At 39.5% G+C, this 22451-nt stretch overlaps 1 protein-coding gene across 1 annotated transcript; it reads right to left on the reverse strand.

The window, feature by feature from the left end:
- Positions 1–4122: 4122 nt before the first annotated feature.
- Positions 4123–21993, reverse strand: LOC139310112 (vomeronasal type-2 receptor 26-like). Its single transcript, XM_070934269.1, has 6 exons — positions 21839–21993; positions 19468–19753; positions 17880–18716; positions 7047–7274; positions 5449–5575; positions 4123–5024 (listed from the first exon to the last, which is right to left on the reverse strand). The coding sequence occupies exons 1-6, from the start codon at positions 21991–21993 to the stop codon at positions 4123–4125; spliced, it is 2535 nt and encodes an 844-aa protein (XP_070790370.1).
- Between the last annotated feature and the right edge of the window lie 458 nt (positions 21994–22451).

Here is a 22451-nt window from a genome sequence, read left to right on the forward strand (position 1 = left end):
CAGCGTACTGACACAGGGAATTTGAGACAGAAACTGAAGCAGAAAAAGCTGGATGTGCAGCAGCAGCAACATTTGACATACAGTATACTGCAGGAGATCCTTCCTGGAGTTCTTTCTTCAGCACAGAGTTAAATCTCAGAGATCACAAAGAGACCACAAGTACAGTGAAGAAGGTCCAGTTTGCCCCCAGATTTGGAAGAGCTATCTGCAATTTCAGACTGCTACAGTATTTGCCAGCTTTACCCCAAACTCTGATCTCATCACAGGAGGCTGTTACAAATCAGATTATCACATGCTGTCTATGCCATTTGTTGTCACATAGATTAACAACTAATTGTGGTGGTGGAAATCCCATGAACCTTGTTCAAAGGAGAATAAATAATCATGATTTTGATAATTAGAAGGGGAATTGGGAACGAGACTTGGCCATAAAAGTGTGCCATTGGAGAAAAGAGTTTTCTTTGACTCAGGAGAATAATCCGAATTTGAGAGCTGAGAAAGGAACAATTCAGGGAAGTTTGATTGTTTTTTAGTCTCCAAACTTATTCTTGAGATTGTAAAGATTAAAATGTGGAAAAACAGTTCAACACTCTTGAACTAGGCAATGAGCCAGTATAATTCCTTCTTGTTTTGTCTGGTGTGGATGAGGCCATCTTCTTATTTATTTATTTATTTATTTGTTTAAATTTCTATACCGCCCTTCTCCAAATAGGACTCAGGGCGGTGCACAGCCTAAGTAAAAACAAAGCATACAAAATTTAAAAAACAGTATTAAAATAATTAGATATTCTGGCTGTAAATTAAAACAACCCAATTTAAAACCAATTTAAAATTTAGCTCAAGCCAGCCCAGCTAGTTGAAATAAATAAGTGAAGGTTTGATACTCCAGAATGAATTAACTCCAGATCATGACTTATTTAACAAACTATTGTTGTTGATGATGAGCCATGGTGATGCAGTGGTTAAGTGCAGTACTGCAGGCTACTTCTGCTGATCACTGGCTGCCAGCAGTTTAGCAGATTGAATCTCACCAGGCTCAAGGTTGACTCAGCCTTCCATCCTTCCCAGTTCGGTAAAATGAGGACCCAGATTGTTGGGGGCAATAGGCTGACTCTGTAAATATTATGACTCTGTAAACTGCTTAGAGAGGGCTGTAAAACACTATGAAGTGGTATATAAGTCTAAGTTCTATTCCTATTGCACCCCCTATTTAAATGTCTTGTATTTTTCAAAATGTAGACGAGGCTATCAGTCTTAATGGTTACAAAGAAGAACTAGTCAAAATTCTCTGGGGCATTAATCTGAAACAATGGCCCATTACTGACTTCTTCACGATAGCAATCACAATAGCAGACTTATATAATGCTTAACAGTGATTTTACAGCCCTGTCTAAGCAGTTTACAGAATCAGCCTATTGCCCCCAACAATCTGGGTCCCTGTTTTACCAACTTTGGAAGGATGGCAGGCTGAGTCAACCTTGAACCAGTGAGAATCAAACTGCCAAATTGCAGGCAGCCAGAAGGCAGCAGAATAGCCTGCAATTCTGCATTCTAACCACTGTGCTTACTCCTCCTCCTGATGTGATGACATTAGCTTTCTCTTACATAAGGTATCTAGTAGGGAATCAAGAGATGATGCTATATGAGTACAATCCCACAATGGCTGAAGGTGAAGGGCTAAACAAAATTTGAGGATTGAGCCCCACCGAGTGCCAAAACATGACAAGACATGGTTGATGAATAGAATAGAATAGAATAGAATAGAATAGAATAGAATAGAATAGAATAGAATAGAATAGAATAGAATAGAATAGAATAGAATAGAATAGAATAGAAGAGTTGGAAGGGACCTTGGAGGTCTTCTAGTCCAACCCTCTGCTTAGGCAGGAAATCATATACCATTTTATTCTTGTTGAGTTCATTCTTGTTGAATGCTGGATTGTTGAATGCTGGGTTCTGGACCCTTTAATTTGATAAACAATTGGAGGGAGGAAATGTTTCTCATCTTTGCAGATAACCTAGAAGTGGCTAGGATAGATTCGACACTACTATTAGGACAATCTAGAATCCTCATTTGGCATAAATCAGGATTCTATTGAATCAATATGTGAATAAAAATACATTGTAATTGTTTTGCTTTTCCAATGCTTTCTCAATATCCAAAAAGAGATAGCGTAGAAGGCAGAGGTAGTGGCATTGAGAGACCATTACCAAGACAAGGTCAGATAAAAGTAGTACTCACTTATATGATGTAGCTTTCCTAATATGTAATACAGTGAAGTGCTGACTGACAAAAAGACAAAGACAAAGACAAAGAAAAGACACATGTACAAAAACAAATTTATATGTTTATTGGTAAAGGTTTAGATGGGTATAGGTAAAGATTTTCCCTGTCAGTCATGACCAACCTAAGGGGCGGTGCTCATCTTTGATTCACAAATGAAGACTGGCTGGCATGACTATGCACTGAAGATGCACGAAACATTGTTACTTTCCCACTGAAGTGGTACCTATTTATCTTCTTGCATTTACATGCTTTTGAATTGTTAGGTTGGCAGGACACACAGAGAGACACACAGACACTGTATGTACAGTATATAGAAATGGATATGGATATGGATAAAAAGAGGAACCAATTTTAATTCTCATAAGCACATCTTCATTGTCACAGCATGTCTACATGATTTCTCCCCCCAAATGACTCAGAATTGTACATATTTTTCTTTTGATTGAAGACTGTCAAAAATAATAATTTGTCTCATTAATTTATTCAAAGGGATGGAGAAAAAAATTAAAGTTGCTCCAATGTTCATGTTGATGTTTTATCTATTCTTAATATATAGAATATTATCTGTCTCTCTATTTTTCTCTTATTTGATCTCTCCTATCCTTTTTTTTTTTAATTTGATTTATATGCCACCCTTCTCCGGAGACTCAGGGCGGCTTACAATGCATTAAGCAATAGCCTTCATACTTTGGTATATTTTATACAAAGTCAGCTTATTGCCCCCACAAACTGGGTCCTCAATTTACCTACCTTAGAAAGGGTAGAAGGCTGAGTCAACCTTGAGCCTGTCATCTATCTATCATCTATCTATCTATCTATCTATCTATCTATCTATCTATCTATCTATCATCTATCATCTATCTATCTATCTATCTATCTATCTATCTATCATCTATCATCTATCTATCTATCTATCTATCTATCTATCTATCTATCTATCTATCTATCTATCTATCTCATCTATCTAACTATGAATGATCTTACATTATCAAGGCAGAAGAGATCCATCAAATATATACAGTATTTGAAATTAACTATTTTTTTGAACAAAATCAGAACATCACCCCAGAAAATAAAATACAACACCAGCACACCAACCTATACAGTAACAAAAACACACATCGTCATTAACCAGTCTTTAATTTAATCTAAAACCATATCAGAACATCTCTGGTAACAGTTTATCTGGCCGGGTTTCAGAAATTTTATTAATGTCATAATATGAATTCAGATTAGGACAATTGAAGGATATTCAATTATTATAAGAGCCTTGGTGGATAAGAGCCTTGGTGGAGCAACGGACTAAAGTGCTGTTAAGTAGCACTTAGCTGCCAGCTGCCTGCAATTACTGCATGTTCAAATCTCACCAGGCTCAAGATTGACTCAGCCTTCCATCCTTCCGAGGTAGGTAAAATGAGGACCCGGATTGTGGGGGCAATAAGCTAACTTTGTATATTAAAAAAAGAAGACCGCTTGGGGGGGGGCGAAAGCTCTAATAAGCAGGAATATACAAAAGTATGAAGACTATTGCTTAACGCATTGTAAGCCACCCTAAGTCACCGGAGAAGGGTGGCATATAAATCGAATAAATAAATAAATAAATAAATAAATAAATAAATAAATAAATAAATAAACAAATAAACAAACAAACAAACAAATATAATTATTTCAAATAGTTTGAGGTTTTTTTTAGCAACCATACTACTCATTTACTATAATTCAAAGTTCACATGGAATGAAGTAAGATAAGCGACAAGACATAAAACATTACTTCAAAGTATGTGATTTCATGTTGCATGTAAACTGTACAAAAATAAACACCAACAAAAGGAGACTTAATGATTTTTTATCATCAGATGTTCTTTGGTGTTCATGTCAGGTCTCAGGATAATAATGTAGCATTTGGGGATAAAGATGCAGCCCAGTAAACCCAGGCCAGAGGCCAGGATGGAGAAGATCTGCACGGCTACCATGTATTTCCCCTTGGTGCTCAGATAAGTGGGAACAAAGGAGATCCAAACGCTACAAAAAACCAACATGCTGAAGGTGATCAGTTTGGCTTCATTAAAAGCCCCTGGCAGATTTCGAGCCAGAAATGCCACCAAGAAACAGATGGCAGCCAAAAAACCCATGTAGCCAAGAGCAGAGTAGAACATGGTGACAGAGCCTTCATTGCACTGTAGCAGGATGTGTTCTGGTTGGGAATGAAAGTCAGAATCTGGGAATGGGGGAAAGACTCCCAGCCACATCATACAGAGGCCTACTTGAACACCAGAGCAGGATAAAACAATAGAGTTGGCCAGACTCTTCCCCAGCCATTTCCTCATGCTGCTGCCTGGCTTTGTGGCCAGAAAGGCCACCACCACCATGACAGTCTTGGCCAGCAAGGAAGACACAGCAACTGAGAAAACAATACTGAAAATGGTTTGTCGGAGGAGACAGGTCATTTTCACGGGGCGACCGATGAATAGAAGGGAGGTCAAGAAAGAAAGCAGGAGTGAAACCAGGAGAATGTAGGTGAGTTCACAATTGTTGGCCTTGACTATGGGAGTGTCTCGGTATTTCATGAAGATTCCCAGAATAAATGCGGTGGTTAGGGATAAAGTGATGGCAAAGAAAGCCAGGATGAGTCCCAACAATTCTTGATAGGATAAGAAGCTTATATTTTTGGGGACACACTGATCTCGCTTCTTATTGGAATACTGGTCATCTGGACACTTTTCACAATGGGCTGCATCTGAGAAAAAAAATGGTTAGCATGAATCTGTTTGTGCAGCTGTAGGAGCATGAAAACCACATCAGAAATCAGTTACTTCATTTTCAAGGAATAATATAATATTTTTCACCAGGGATATCCATACGACACAACATTGGTCAAAATAATCAAATAGTCTTTTTAAAGGCTGAAGATGATGTCCTCTTTCCCAGAACCAAGCAAGAAAGTAACTCAATAGAAATCAGCAACCTTTCATTATTTATTGTAATGCTCACATCATCATCCGAATTTGGTGATAGATCCCAATCTTTGAAGTTTGTGGATGCCTTCAGGAAATTTTATGTTTTTCTTGCTTCTTGATCAAATACTCCCCCCCCCAAAAAAAGATAGTATATTGATTGCATCTTGATTTCTTTTTTGTTATTTTTGGAGCCACCTACTGTACCTTCTTGCACAGAGAATGTTCCTTCCATACACAGAGAACAGTCATAGCAGCAAACTGGGGCTCCCTTTCTCACAAGCTTGGCATAACCTGGGGAGCAACTTTCTGTACATCTTGAATAAGGCACCATCTAAACATAAAGAGAAAGATTAGTCAGGGTAATATATGAATTAGAAGGATTTACTGAAATCAAGTGGCTTCCAGAAGCTCAGGAGCACATTGAGCAAAATCAGTCAAGAAGTAGTGGAATGAACTTTAATTACTCTACTTGCAAACGAAAGGTCATTATCTTTCTCTATCAATCTCCATTGTAGATCCCAAAACAGACTCATTGCCTCATTCTTTTTTCCAAAGGAAAGTAGTTCCATTGCAAAAGGTGTTTCTCCTTAGGGCATGTATGAGAATGCTTACCATATTTTTTGTACTATAAGACACACCAAGATTTTGAAGAAGAAAACAAGAAAAAAAAAGTTTTTGCCCTCCCTCGGGCCCCCTCCGAGCACTCTGCAGAGAGCACTCTCCCAAACCCCTGCGCATCCCTTTTTTTACAAATAACGGACCTCTTTTTCCTAAAAAAGGGATGCACAGAGGGTTTGGGAGGCCTGCTCCCAAACCCTCCTTTGCTCCTGGGGGCTGGGGAGGGCAAAAACACACAGGTTGGGGCTGTGTGTCTTATACTCTGAAAAATACAGTATAAGTATATGTATTCTCCATCTTTGCTTTCTCAGGAAACCTCCAATATCTAGCTTTCTCTAGCGTCCGTATCTTTCTCTCCTACAACTGATCATTGTATCATCATGTTTAAATGACTCTTTTAGCTACCCACATTTCCCTCACCACATTCTTAGTCATATCTTTCTCTTATGCAATTCAGTGGGCTAAACCTTCATATTCTGGATTTTTCTCCCAAAGGTGCTTTTTCAAAAGACAACTGATCAATCTTCCACTTCTCATTCCAGAAGCTTCTTCGGTTCTGACTGAATGGTGAAGTATGGAAGGATTTATATTCCTTGCAGTCATCTGGTCGTTAGCAGTCTTTCTGAAAGTTGTTGAGGCCACTTGGAATTTATCTGTGCCCTCAGGGTCACGTGAATTGTGCAAATAGTTGTGGAATCTTCCTGCAATTGCTGAATCTATATCCTGTTTAGAACAGTCTTTTCAGCAGTTCCAAATCTTTTCATCTTCCACCATTCAGTCAGAACTGAAAAAGCTTCTTGGATGAGAAGTGAAACATCTTCAAGGGAAAATAAAGTCCAGGTACCTTTTGAAAAAGCACCTTTGATACAACCTGGATGACTGAGAATCTCCATAGACATTCTGGATTTCCTCTTACTGAAAACAAGATAATGTGATGTACTATAAATTATCGCAAGTTATTCCAGTTTAATAATGTAAATTGCAAATCCTGCAATACAATGCAGCAGGTTCCAGCATGTGATAGATTATTGTAAAACCTCTAAAGTAAAATGATATGTAATAAATTAATGAGGCTTTAAGTTCTCTTATTTGGAAGTTATATCAATTGGCCTCAATAAGAATTATTTCTGAGCAGAAATATATGGAGATAAATAGAAGAGCAAAATCCAAGCAGCCTCTACTACTTTGTTAAATGAAGTTGGCCATTGAATGACACTTTGATTGACAGAAATCTTGACTTCTGAGGAGGCTTGTCTTTCTACAGTCCCAATTTTCACCCCTGCATCTGATTTGTTCAAAACGGATGTCCACTGCATGATATCAAAGTCACCAACAGGAATTCCATTTTCATCAAAAGAAATCCCATCTCTGGAAATATTGTGATGTTGGAAGTTTCTCAGGAACCTATGAAGCTGCAGAAACATAGAAAAAACATTACAGTTTGAATCTTTATTCATTTTTTTTTCTTGCTATTATTCTGGATTGGAGGTACTCTGAATAATTCAACCTCTTCAAATCACCACTGCAGTCTGAAGTAGATTGATTCAGCATTTCATGGGAAGTTTCTTTCAGTCATTCTCCAGGAATTTACAGCTCTTTTTCCAATGAGCATAGGCTTCACTCAGGTCCGCCAATCCAGCAGGAAAATACTCAAACCCCATTGGCCAACCTGTCAGCCTGCTCCCTATAAAGGCCAAGCAGTCAGATGAGCTAATATCTAATAATAAAGAGCTGTTGTTACTGTTAGCACTGAGTCCTGTCATTCATTCATTCATTCATTCATTCATTCATTCATTCATTCATTCATTTATTTATTTATTTATTTATTTATTTATTTATTTATTGGTTTGATTTATATGCCGCCCTTCTCCGGAGACTCAGGGTGGCTTACAATGCATTAAGCAATAGCATTCATACTTTTGTATATACCTGCTTAGTAGGGCTTTTGGCCCCTCCTAAGCGATGTTCTTTTTTATACAAAGTCAGTTTATTGCCCCCACAATCCGGGTCCTCATTTTATCTACCTCGAAAAGATACCTACCTCTTCCATTGCCTGATCCAACACTGGCGACAAAGGTGGGATTGGAAGAGGAGTGAACAAAAAGAGCTGAATTAGATTGCAGTCCCAATGGAAGAGGGGACCACCCGCAGGCATTGACATGCTACAACTACAGTGACTGAACTGCATCAGCTATCACGATGACTGCTCATGCCCCACCACCTCCGTTCAACCCAGTCACAGATAATTGGGACTCATACATGACCAGGTTTGAATGTTTCATGGAAGCAAATGACCTCCTGGGACTATCAGACAATTGGAAAAGAGCATTATTTCTCAGCTATTGTGGAAACGAGGTGTTCGACATGGGTAAGGCACTCTTTGCACCAGCCACTGTGCAGACGGTGCCTTGGGCCAATGTCCAGAATGCACTACAAGCAAACTATGCTCCACTGCCATCCAGGTTCGTTCATTGGCACGAATTCCGTAGCAGAGTGTGGGAGGAAGGCAAACCCATCAACCGTTATGTGGTGGCACTGAGGAAGGCCGCAGCCTAGTGTGACTAGTGTGAGTTTAGAGAGCAGCTCATCAGCAGAGTGAGGGACATTAGCTTAAAAAGGTGGCTGTTAGCAAAGCCTAACCTCACTCCAGGCACAGAGAGGACCAGCTAACAGAGGAAAAGGACGTGTATCAAACCAATATCAGACAAACAAGTGCATCAAAGGCAAAGAAAATACCCGTTGCCGTGCAGACAGAAGACTCACAATGCAATATGGAAATTAATACGGGCTCATCTTTGACAATTGTGTCCTAGGAGACAATATGGAAGGCTGTGCCTGGCCTCAAAAAGAGAGACCTATGTCCCCAGAAAATACAGCTAAAAGACTACCAAGGGAACCACATCCCTTTCATGGGGAGCAGAGCTTTTTGGGTCAGATTTAGGGAGTTTTCCGGACCCCTAAAACTAACTGTCATTATTGGAGCATTACCAAGCCTACTCACCTTGGACTGGTTCAAAGCCCTGGGACTGGGGGGTTTCTGGAATCAACGCCATCCACCACGATGATGCAGACGACCTCATTCGCGAATTTGAAGATGTGTTTAGCAATGGTCTGGGCAAGAATAAAGGAAAGCCTATTTCTTTCAGCCTAGACCCCAAAATTGCCCCAATTAGGCTTAAATTGCAGAGTCCCCCTTGCTCTCAACTCCTATAGTCACACCTATCAAGGCTGATGGATCAGTCCATATCTGCGTGGACTACAAATACACCATCAATAAGGCTCTACAACAGAGCGCCTATCCGGTTCCCATTGTTCAACACTTGCTTCATTCATTGGGGAAAGGAAAAACATTTGCTAAACTCGACTTGACACAGGCTTACCAGCAGTTGCCAGTCAACAACAACACAGCCAAAGCTGTGCCGAAGGTGTGTTCAAATGTCACCAGCTATAATTTGGTGTGAGCGTGGCACCAGGACCATTCCAGAGTGTCATGGAATGACTTTTACAGGGTATTCCTGGGGTAGTACCCTATTTTGACAATGTCCTGGTGTCCGCTGCCAACAAAACAATTCTATTCAACTGTTTGAGATCCATTCTCACTAAATTCAGGGAAGATGGGCTTTAGGTCAAACACAAAAAATGTCAGATTGCTGTCCCTAGGGTAGAATTCCTGGGATACATGATCAACGGGTCTGGGATATACCCAGCTAAAAGCAAAGTAACGGTGATCAAAGAGGCACCCACCCCAAGAATAAGAAGGAATTGCAAGCATTCCTGGGGTTGCTTAATTTTTATAGCATGTTCCTGACTCAAAATGCAAAATGCAACTGTGGTGGAACCTCTGCATAGGCTGTTAGGAAATCTTGAATTTGGGGTTGTGCTGAAGCCACTGCTTTTTAAGCAGTAAAAAAAACTTTTGTCTTCAGACTGTGTGCTAGTCCACTATAGCGAGACTCTGCCATTGATGCTAACCTGTGACACCTCCCCTTTCAGGGTTGGTGCCATCCTTAGCCAACTTCCAACTTCCCAATAGCTGTGAGGCACCTGTTGCCTATTACTCCAGGACCCTGTCCTCTGCCAAGCGTAACTACAGTCAGCTGGACAGGGAAGCGCTGGCTGTAGTTGCCAGAGTCCAGCTGGAGGATGGTAGATTCTAGTGACGGCATTTGGACTAATTCTGAGGCCGCCTTGAGAACTCACTGCTACAACCACCATAGACAGTTCAACCCGACCAAAGGTCGATTCCTACACATGCTAGCCTACAAAATAAACAAATGTCTAACAATAACTCAAACCCAATTGTACAGTGGGAAAACCCATCTGAAGAACCAAGATTCCAGCGCAGACTTCCGGATGGGCTGGGCCTAGAGACTCCAACCATGCCTCATGACGAAATCCTGAAGATTTCATTGGCGCGTACTGAACCAACTACAAATCTAACCACTCAGGCCAATGCCCAAAAAACAACTGAACTGTGCAAGTCATCTAGGGCTCATCAAAGCCCCGCCTACCTATTTGACTATGTTGGTAAATAATGTAGTGTTTTGATTGGACTGTGTTTTGTCCAGGAGGGGAGGGGTGTTGCATATTGAATTGGAGTGAGCATAGGCCATTGGACTATAAAAGGGCAAGCAGTCAGATGATCCAGCTGCTGGATTGCACTGATCTACTAATAAAGAGCTGTTGTTATGGTTAGCGCTGAGTCCTGTCTCTTCCATCACCCGATCCAACACAAAGCCTAGAAAATGGGCTGAAAAAAATCTCGAAAACAGGCTGAGAAAATCCTAGAAAACAGACTGAGAAAATGGATTGAGAAAACGAGCAAAGAAAAGTCTAGAAAATAGGCCAAAAAAACAGGCCAAAAAATGCCTCAAATACTTCTCTACCAACAACAACCTAGATGACTCCTGTACATGCTTTCAATGCTCTGCAACTACCAATAATAATGAAGATATCATTAAATGCCATACATGTGACAATTATGCCCATCTCACCTGCTTAAAATTAACCAAACAAATAGCAAATCTCATACAAGCATCAAAAACATTTGCTTGTCAATGTCCATCATGTTTCCCTAAGCTAGACATTCAAAATGTCCCATCTACATTCATTGATGCCAAAGATGCAAGCTTAGTAACACATTTAAAAACAAGTTTACAAACAAGTTTACAAGCAAGTTTATAAGCATGTCTAACATCTCTTGAAAAAAAAAATAGAAATGATAAATAAATATCTAAATGCTCAAAATACTACCTCAACTCAACAACAACCACGTCAATCTCAACCACAAGTAACCATCAACCTAGCAAATAATTCAAACCCACCAAATAATATATCCTTACTTCTCAAAGACGCCATTGAACATGAACAAAAATGTCCAAATGCTATTTTATTTGGCCTGGATGACAACTACGAATCTGATGATATCACAAAGATTCACAACATTATAAGAAAGTCCAATAAACCAAACATCTCCCTTATGACATCATCGAAATTTCAAGAGATGGCCCTGAGTTCAAATACAACAATGGCTCGGTAGCTCCACAATTTTGCAGTGTTATTTGCAAAAATGAGTCCATCAAACGCATATTCATATATACGATAAATTCAATCACCAAAACCAACATCAGCCATAACAAACTTTGCTCATGTCCTGACTTATCCATATTGCAAAGAATCCGCTCCTGGGAACTCCAATCAGAACTTAAAAGACATCAAGACCAAGGACATACTGACTTATACATTGATTACCGTGCGGAATGTATCAAAAGAAAGTCCCCAAACCCACATCCTAACACCCAATCCTTCTCCATCCAATCCCCCATCATCCAAAACTAGGCACACACACCCCAAACTTCCTCTATAACAACTACTACTGACCTTAAATACAAGCTACTTAATGCAAGAAGCCTTGTAAATAAAATACCTGAATTCCTCCTCTTACTAAATACGGCTATATTTTTCATTATATTTGTCTGTGAAACTTGGCTGAATACATCCCTCCCTGACTCCATTACTACAGTAAGAGATTATCATGTTTACCGGTCAGATAGTGAAATCCGTAGAGGAGGTGCTGTTGCTATCTTCTACAAAAAGTCCCTACATCTAAAAAATATTCAAGTTACACACGAACTTGCTCTTCCTGACACCATCGTCTGCGACTTGTCCTAAAATAGCACATTTCGATTCTTACTTTGTTACAGAGACCCGGATTATGACACCGAACATGCAAACAAGTTAATTTCACTACTAACCTGGGCAGCCTCCTGCCCACACCCAATAATCTTTCTTGGTGACCTTAATTTACCACTTATTAACTGGACCCTAAATGAATGTACAACTGAACCTATACATCCAACCCTGTACAATATTGTAACTAATCTGGGACTTGATCAACTACTAACTAACAACACTAGACTCAACAACTGCCTTGATCTCATCTTCTGCAACAGTTTAAATTCAATTTATGGACTACAAATAAAAGAACCATTCTCCAACAGCGACCACAGCATGATTGACCTTTGTCTCAACTTACGCCCTCTCAAAAATCATCATGATGGGATTCTCAGTTATAACTTTAAAAAAGCCAACTATGATCTCATAGACAATGAACTCTCATATCTTGATTGGCAAAATCTATTTTCTGGCTGTAATACTGCTGACGACCATCAAAACACTTTCTTGCACGAAGTCAAAAGAATCATTAAACTTTACGTACCACTAATACCCTACAAAACCAGAAAAAATAAACTACCAATAACAATAAAGAAATTTCAATCCAGAAAAAAATCTCTTTGGTGAAAAAACAAAACAAACTACGAAGCTAACTTCAAAAACCGCTAAAAAAACTTATGCCAACAAATAAAGACTGAATGCACCAATTATCATATCAAGCAAGAAGAAAACCTTCTACGCACAAAATCCACCCGTGCCTTCTATAATTTTGTAAACAACAAATTTAAAGACTCGAGATCCATCCCACCCCTAAAAGGACCAAACAATGAAGATTATATTGACGAAACCGTTAAAGCCAATCTCTTTAACACGTTCTTCGGCTCAGTCTTTGTAAACAGCAACAACACATACCCAATATTTCCCAGTCGTACTACAGACAATTAAAAAGATTATGGTGATCTTATACATATTGATTTTACAGAAGACAATGTTGAAAAGGCACTATGCAATCTAAAACCATCTCTATCTATTGGGCCTGATGGACTATGTGCATATTTCTTTAAAAAGTATTCCACTGCAATTGCAGAACCTCTAAGCATAATTTTTGAAAATCTTTCAGTACCAGCACCTTGCCCTACCAATGGTCACAAGCCAGGGTCATCCCTATCTTCAAAAAGGGAGACCCTAGCCTAGTTGAAAATTATAGACCAATCTCTTTATGTTGCATCACCTGCAAAGTCAGGGAATCAACCATTAACCAATCTATTACCCTCCATCTAGAGAAAAACAACCTACTTTCTAACAAACAATTTGGTTTCAGAAAAAAAAAAAATTATCCTGTAATCTACAACTACTACATTGCAAAAAGATACGGACTACACATCTCGATCAGGGCGAAGCAATTGACACAGTTTTCATAGACTTCTGTAAAGTTTTTGTTTCAGTGTTGCACGACAAATTACTTCTAAAACTAAAATCCTATGGCATTTCTGGACTCCTACATAAATGGATAGCTGCCTTTCTGTGAAACAGACAAGTGGTCAAAATAGGAAGTGCTCTATCAAATCCTATACATGTTAATAGTGGTTTTCCCCAAAGCAGTGTTTTAGATCCAACACTCTTCATACTTTACATAAATGACATTTGTGATTATATTAAAAGCAACTGTGTTCTCTTCACTGATGATGTTAAACTATTCAACACCACCGACAATGCAACTACCGTTCAAAAAGACCTTGACTATGTGTCAGATTGGTCTAACAAGTGGCAACTTCAAATCTCAACCAACAAATGCTGTCTTGCACATTGGCAAAAAAATTAAAACATAAAATACAAATTAGATGGACGTTACCTTGTAGATGACCCTCGCTCTGTCAAGGAACTTGGAGTAACCATTTCTAAAAATCTAAGTGCCTGAGCCCACTGTAACAACATTGCCAAAAAGGCATTAAGAGTTGTTAACCTAATCTTGCATAGCTTCTTCTCTGGTAATGTTGTACTACTAACTAGAGCACACAAAACATTTGCTAGACCAGTTCTTGAATACAGCTCATCTGTCTGGAACCCGCACTGCATATTGGACATAAATACAATTGAGAGAGTCCAGAGATATTTTATGAGAAGAGTCCTCCAATCCTGGGCTTAGACAACTTAGAGCTATGCTGACTTCAGTCTGACCTAAGCATAGTACATAAAATTATCTGCCACAATGTCCTTCTTGTCAATGACTACTTCAGCTTCAACCACAACAACACTAGAGCAAATAATAGATACAAACTCAAGGTAAACTGTTCCAAACTTGATTGCAGAAAATATGACTTCAGTAACAGAGTGGTCAATGCCTGGAAAGCACTACCTGACTCTGTAGTTTCTTCCCCAAACCCCCAAAACTTTAAACTTAAACTGTCTACTGTTGACCCCATTCCTAAGAGGTCTGTAAGGGGCATGCATAAGTGTACGAGTGGGCCTACCATCCCTGTCCTAATATTCCTTTTTACAAGAAACAATGGTTGGAAACTAACGAAGGAGAGAAGCAACCTAGAACTAAAGAGAAATTTCATAACACTGAGGGCAATCAACCAATGGAATAGCTTGCTTTCAGAAGTTCTGAGTTCTTCATCATTGGAGGCTTTCAAAAAGAGACCTGAGCAACCATTTGTCTGAAATGGCATAGGGTCTCCTACTCAAGTAGTGGGTTGAACTAGAAAACATCTGAGATTCCTTTAAACTCTTATTATTCTATGTTTTATATTCTATATTTTCTTGCTTCACTATTACAGCTCCATCTGAGGCAAGACCATTTGCAGATATGGGAAAACTTGTAATGGGAGAAGATGGAGAATACAATTTTGCCATCAGTCCTGATCAAGATGAAGTTAGCGGAGTTTAACTTTGGGCTAGGAAGTGACAAAAGTTGCATAGTGATGTTATCTCTTTCAAAGAATAGCTATGGAAGCATATGCATTATTTCAGGAGATGTGTGGATGAACCTTTTGTTGCCCGCAAAAGATGATTTAATTTATATCTTGTTGCTATGTTAGAAACTTTTAGCCAGCACAATTCAATCTTAATCCAGAACAAACAATCCAGCTGAACTCCTTAGCTTGGAGATCACTTTATGATCACAATAAAAGGTTGAGGATTGCTGGAATATTCTGATGCTTGTTTAGTTTTGAAAATTACATTGTCACCATAGAGCTATTTCTGTCACAAAAGCAACCCAAACTAGCACAGGTTGTTTTAATTTTAGAAGATTTTTCTCTATCATCTATCTCTAACTCACCTTCAGGGTTCCAAGTAATACACCCATAGCAAACAGGACTCTGAGGCAAGCAGGTTCCTCAAATATCAGTTTTATTGGACAAATCATATAGGCATAGGCTGGTGAAAACTGACTCTAAATCTTCACTAAAATGTAGATAGAAAAGGAACATTTTTCAATATAATAGTGGCAAAATTAAAAGTTAGAAAGGGGATGAAAACTAGAGAGAGGGGAATTAATGGAATACACATATTTATATGATAAGGTGAAGTATTAATAAGAGGGGAAATCAGAACGTGAACGATGATACTATTAAGAATGTTTGAATAATATGGTGATTGACACAAAAATAACATATTGAAATATGGAATAACTAATAATTTAAGAATATAATTCAACAAACATATGCTTACTATTACCAGAACTATATACGCTTGTAGTAAATGGATGAAGCTATCTATCTGGACCCGTGCCAGTCGGGCTTCAGGCAGGGGCACAGCACAGAAACGGCATTGGTCGCGTTGATGGATGATCTCTGGAGGGCTCGGGACAGGGGTTGTTCCTCTGTCCTAGTCCTATTAGACCTCTCAGCGGCTTTTGATACCATCGACCATGGTATCATGCTGCGGCGGTTGAGGGGGTTGGGAATAGGGGGCACCGTTCTGCGGTGGTTCTCCTTCCTCTCCGACCGCTCGCAGTTTGTGTTGGCAGGGGGACAGAGGTCGACCTCGAGGCATCTCGCATGGGGAGTGCCGCAAGGGTCGGTCCTCTCACCCCTCCTGTTCAACATTTATGTGAAGCCGCTGGGTGAGATCATCCGTGGTTTTGGGGTGAAGTGTCACCTGTACGCTGACGACACTCAGCTGTACATCTCCACCCCAGACCACCCCAACGATGCCCTTGATGTGATGTCTCGCTGCCTGGAGGCCGTGCGGGTCTGGATGGGGAGGAACAGGCTCAGACTCAACCCTTCCAAGACCGAGTGGTTGTGGCTCCCGGTGTCCCAATATAGTCAGCAAGTGCCATCACTGACTATTGGGGGTGAATCTTTGCCCCCCACAGAGAGGGCTCGCAATCTGGGTGTCCTCCTGGACGCATGGCTGTCTTTAGAAGAACATGACGGCCGTGGCCAGGGGGGCCTTTTATCAGGTCCACCTAATTCGTCAGTTGCAGCCCTTTCTTGATCAGGACGCCCTGCGCACAGTCACTCATGCCCTTGTTACCTCCCGGTTGGACTACTGTAATGCTCTCTACATGGGGCTCCCCTTGAAGAGCACTCAGAGGCTCCAACTGGTCCAGAATGCGGCCGCGCGGGTGGTTATGGGTGCAACCCGTTGTGCCCATGTGACACCCCTCCTGCGCGAGTTGCACTGGCTCCCAGTGGTCTTCTGGATGCGATTCAAGGTGTTGGTTACCACCTTTAAAGCGCTCCATGGCATAGGACCTGGGTACCTTCGAGACCGTCTTCTGCCACCAATAGCCTCCCACAGGCCAGTTCGCTCCCACAGAGAGGGTCTCCTCAGGGTGCCATCGGCCAAGTCATGTCGGCTGGCGACACCCAGGGGGTGGGCCTTCTCTGTGGGAGCCCCAGCCCTGTGGAATGAACTGCCCCTGGAAATTCGTAAGATTTCTGACCTCCGGGTATTTCGCTGCGCACTCAAGACCCTATTGTTCCGCCAGGCTGGGTTAGCAATATAATTTTAAATTGGATGTTTTAAATTTTTGGGGTTTTAAATTAAGCCAAATTTATTTAATATTTTTAAATTATTTTAAATTGATGTTTATTCTGTTTTTAATTAGGCTGTACACCGCCCTGAGTCCTTCAGGATAAGGGCGGTATAGAAATAAAATTATTATTATTATTATTATTATTATTATTATTATTATTATTATTATTATTATTATTATTATTATTATTATTATATGATGAATATTATTTTATTTATACAAAAAGTGTAAGTCACTCAGATGCCACATTGTTCACGCATTGATATGTTTGTAAAAAATTGAAAAAAATGAAAAACTTGGAAAAAAGAAAAAAAAACATTTAGAAACGGTTTAATGTCAGGGTTCCAAATAATCCGCCTGTGGCAAACAAGACTCTGAAGCAAATGGGTTCCTCAAATATCAGTTTTATTGGACATATCATATAGGCATAGGATGGTGAAAAATGACTCTAACTGTTCCCAGTTTTCACCTAAATAAAGAAAAAGTTTTACTCCCCTATCCAAACACTCAGTCACATGGTCCAATCAAGGTGTCATCTGGTTTCCTGGTGAGTTCACTCATCCTCCCTCCGGCCATTGGTGGGAATGTTCTTGGTTCCCAGGAGAAAATATGTTGTCTTGGCTACAAAACCCCAGCTATCTCTATTTCCCCCATCCATATCCCTTAGCTCCAGTGTGGCAACACTGAAGCATCAAAATGGCCTCGGTCAGGTCAGCTTCAGGATTGACACTCACTCTCAAATACCACAAACTGGGCAATTGCTCTTTGGAATATCTCACCCCTTTCTACATCTAATTTAATATTGAGGAATTGGAAGGGGAGAATCCATGGAACCTCAAAGGAGAAGACTTACCTGCCATGGCTGTACAATCTGGGCTGGTTGATGGCCTCCAACTTGCATTCTCCTTTTACTCCGTTGGGAGGACAAGGCAGCACTGAGGACCCAGGCCACAATTTGAATTATTTGGGAAATACTGGAGGAGTCCTGAGACAGGATTCTTGCAATCACATCATGGGGTGGGAATTCCCAATTCTCTTTTTCTCTGCATTTTTTCCAAACTTTCTTAGATAACACAGGACTTGTATAAGAACATTGGAACGCTTCCTTTCCATACAATGTGACCATAGATGCATAAGATTTAATGTTATCATACTGAGTCCTTCTCTTTGTCTGGATGAGGAAGGAAAACAAAGCATATTTATTTTGGAGATCAACCCAGAGGTAAAAATTATCTACAGTTAAAGCTGTCAAAGTTGTTGCAATCCACACCCTTCCCACAATTGATGTATTAGTCGTATCAATCGTTTGTATTATTACTGCTAGCATTCCTGAGGCCTGAAAATCCAGTTGGCATACTATAATTTTTATTTGACTCTTGATAAGAGAAAAGAAGATTTTCATTTTTTCTTGCATGAGAGTTTGTCCAGCACTTGTCGGCAGATTTGCTTCTGGGACGGTTCCTGAGAGGACAATGCAAATCCCATTTTTTAGAGCGAGAACTTCCAAGCGTCTTTTGAATTTTTCTCCTTTTTCATTGTCCCGAGAAAGAAGGCCGATCCACGTCCATTGAAACTGCAGCAGCAGCTGGACAATAGCTGAGTCAGGAGGTTCTTGGTTTGGGGTCATCCGATATGAAAAAGGAAAACGATGGTTTTTCTCAGCCATCTGGTTGGTGATACTATAGTTGATCTAAGATGAAAGAGAAGCTTTTGGTAGTTTTAACAGTTTTAATGATAAATGTCGGATGGTAAATTTAAGGGCCTTTCCACACTGGTGAGAGACCCTTCGAATGATAACTGCTTGAATTTTGCTAGTTCCCTTGATGTTCTGTCCTGTTGTCTTGTATACTCCCTTTGAAACCAGGGAGCTCTGAATTATCTGTTGGTGATGTTCATTGGTGGTCCTCATAGAGCACACCCTTCTGTGGGTCACCCATCCACTCAGTCAATTAGTCAATCAGAATAGAGCTGGAAAGTCTTCTAGTCCAACCACATGTGTGTGTGTGTGTGTGTGTGTTTCTGTGAGCGTGTGCTTTGTGCACATGGGCAGTGTTCAAAATACACCAATTTCAAGCTCTATAGCTTACCTTCTAATGCAGCCCCAGTAAATAAAATAGCTGAGGGCCGGAAATCCACTATGCCCCGCAAATCAGCTGAGCTGAGAAATGTGGAAATATAGGACAGGATAGGGTGGGAGTAGGTGGTGATCACAACTGATCGCCGGAACTATTGGTTTGCTAGAACCAGGCCGAACCAGCACCAGCCCACCACCATATGTATATAGAGACAAACAAACATACTTTGTGAATTAAACATTCTTTCAGATGTTCTAATATCTACTCTCAGACTTTCAGTTTATTTGGAGAAATATATACAAGTGCTGCCTTCTAGGTAAATCTGAACATTTTACAACACGGAATTAATTTCATTTGACTTTATACCTGTGGAAATTTATAGATGCTCAAAACATTGGAAATATGATCAAAGAGTTCAGAATCCATCTCTTCAAGAATCGCCAGCAGGTTTTTTTGTCTTCCACACCTGTAGTTTGGGATGTTCTCCTGTCCTGTAGACAGCACATCCAGCATGGCCTCATATGTCATTCTTGCACTGAAAAAGTTCTCATAGATGTTGTAGCCCAGGGTGATGTTGGGTAAGAGCCTTGAATTCTGGTTGACTTCGTGAACAGCCAATAAGAAGGGCAGAATGTGGTCGAAGGTGTTCTCACTGCAACATAAGAAATTTCATCATCTTTTTTTTATTCTACATCAACAATTCATGTGATCAACTTAAAAGCAATTGCGTTCTTTTTGCCGATGGCGTAAAATTATTCAATTCTACAGATAATTCTGTTGTTTTGCAAAGTGATCTCAACTATGTTTCTGAATGGTGTCTGAATGGTCATCTATTTGGCAACTTCAAATTTCGATTCATAAATGCTTTGTCCTACATATTGATAAACGTAATCAGAATGTCAAGTATAAGCTAGGTGGCATTGATCTAGCAGATGATTCTCACCTTGTTAAGGACCTAGGTGTCCTTATCTTCGATGATTTATGCTCCAAAGCTCACTGTAACAGCATTGCTAAAAAAGCATTAAGAGTTGTAAACTTAATTTTGCGAAGCTTTTTTTCTGTAAAACATTTTATTGCTCATTACTGCTTATAAAACTTATGCCAGACCAATCTTAGAGTATTGTTCAACTGTTTGGAATCCCCACCATATATCTGACATCAGTACAATTGAGCGGGTTCAGAAGTATTTCACAAGAAAAGTCTTACACTCTTCTGTACACAATAGAATTCATGTCAGGGTTCCGACGGATACCCTAATTAAATCATGAGCCTTGAGCCAAGCTTCCAAAGAAATCCAGTTATTTATTAGGAGTTTCATGTCAGCACGTTCCAAAGTGAAGCCAACTCTGACCCCACATAATTTACACCCTAATCATAACGCTGTTTCCTCCATGCCCCCAGGTTGTGTCATTAATCACATTCGACAACAGAGCAATTTCACAGGTTTTAGAGATCACTCCTCTCCAACTGCTGTGGTTACCCTGGGATCCCGCCTTGAGAGAGATAAGTCTGGAATGTGCATCTGTCTTTGGCTGCTGTGCTGTTTTGTTGGTTTCCCATTGCCCTTGCCTATGGCAACTTGAGAGCAGGCCAGGGATGCTCTGCGAGTTTGTCAGGATCAAAGGAATCCGATCAAAATCAGCAGAATTGATTCTGCCTTTCATTTTCTCCACATTATGATTTGGGAGGAAAAAAATGAGGAAAATTATTCTTTATTTTAAAAAAAATAAAATTTTATTATTTAAAAAGTACAAACAAATATAAACATGACAATACAACATACAAAACAAATGAACATCAATCAAGTCTTACGACTTACTCTTAAAGTTGTCACATTGGTAGACTATTTTTCCCTATTTATCAATATATTTACCTATTTACATGTAAAACATGTAAATTACATGTAAAACATTAATATACATTCCATCCTTAAGATTGTTACTTTCCTTAACTGGTATCAAAGTTTTGTCTTAAAGTTGACCTTATTCTTTAGTGTCCCTATAAATATATTTCTAACTTTTTCTCCAACCAGTTATACCATTTTTCCCATGCTAAGTAGTACTCTGTATCATCTTTCTCCTGTAGTTCTTTTGTAAGTTTATCCATTTCTGCGCATTCTGTGATTTTAGCAATTATTTTGTTTTCTGTCGGTATGTGTTCCTGTTTCCAATTTTGGGCAAAGAGTATGCGAGCTGCAGTTAGGATATGGATAATTAAGTATTTTATTTCTTTCTCATACTGTGCTCTAATTATTCTGTGTAGAAAGGTTTCCGGCTTCATTTCCAACTTCTGGTTTTTTATTTCTTCTATCATTTTCCTTATTTCGTGCCAATATTGTTTCGCCTTTTGGCATGGCCACCATAGTGGTAATATGTTCCTTTATGTGCATTACACTTCCAGCAAATTGGCGAGGTGTTTGGGAACATTTTTGCTAGGTGCGCCGGTGGGAGGTGCCATCGATAGAACATCAATAGAACTGATTTTCCTTGTAGGATATAGACATTGTCATTTTATAATTTACAGTCCATAATTTCTCCTGTTTGTCCAATTCAATACTATACCCATTTTTTTTTTTGCCCAAATTATCATGTTTTCTTTTACCACTTCTTCCTCTAATTTATATCTTAATAAATAATTGTATATTTTGGTTATCATTTTCTAGTCCGTTCCTTGTAAAATTTTATCCAATTCATTTGGTTCATTTTGAAATCCGAATTGTATCTGATCTGATTTATACCTTGATTCTATTTGTAAATATGGCCACCAGTCAATGTCTATACCCTGTTCTTTCAATTCTTGTCTCGACTGTAATTCTCCTCTATTATTCAATAGTTCTTTGTAGTTCCTTATTTTCTCCGTGTCCATAGCGTTAGGATAAATCAGCACCTCCATAGTCGATAACCATCTCGGAATTCTGTTGTAATGTGTTTTTCTGATCTCTTGCCATATTCTTTGTAATGATCCTCTAATAATATGTGGTTGGAAATGTTGATGATAGTTATCTCTTCCCTCCCACAAAAATGCATGCCAGCCTCGTTGTAGGTCGCACCCCTCTAGAAGTAATGTTCTCTTATTTTTAAGATCTATCCAGTCTCTAATCCAATTTAATGATGCTGCCTTATAGTACAATTTCCAGTCCGGTAATCCTAATCCTCCTTTCTCCCGGGTATCTTGCAAGCATTTTATTTTAATTCTGGCATTCTTCCCCTGCCAAATACCTCCAGACCTTCTTCTACTCAAAAAGAAAGTGTGAAGGTTTCTTACTATTGTAACTGTTTCAATCTGCTTAGAATAAACTTTTTGCAAAACCAAAGCATTTATTTTATTCACTTACCTATTTACAAAGCTAA

This window comes from Pituophis catenifer, unplaced genomic scaffold, assembly GCF_029215685.1.
Source record: "Pituophis catenifer annectens isolate HBS135680 unplaced genomic scaffold, rPitCat1.0.hap2 SCAF_2, whole genome shotgun sequence".
Lineage (NCBI taxonomy): Eukaryota > Metazoa > Chordata > Lepidosauria > Squamata > Colubridae > Pituophis > Pituophis catenifer.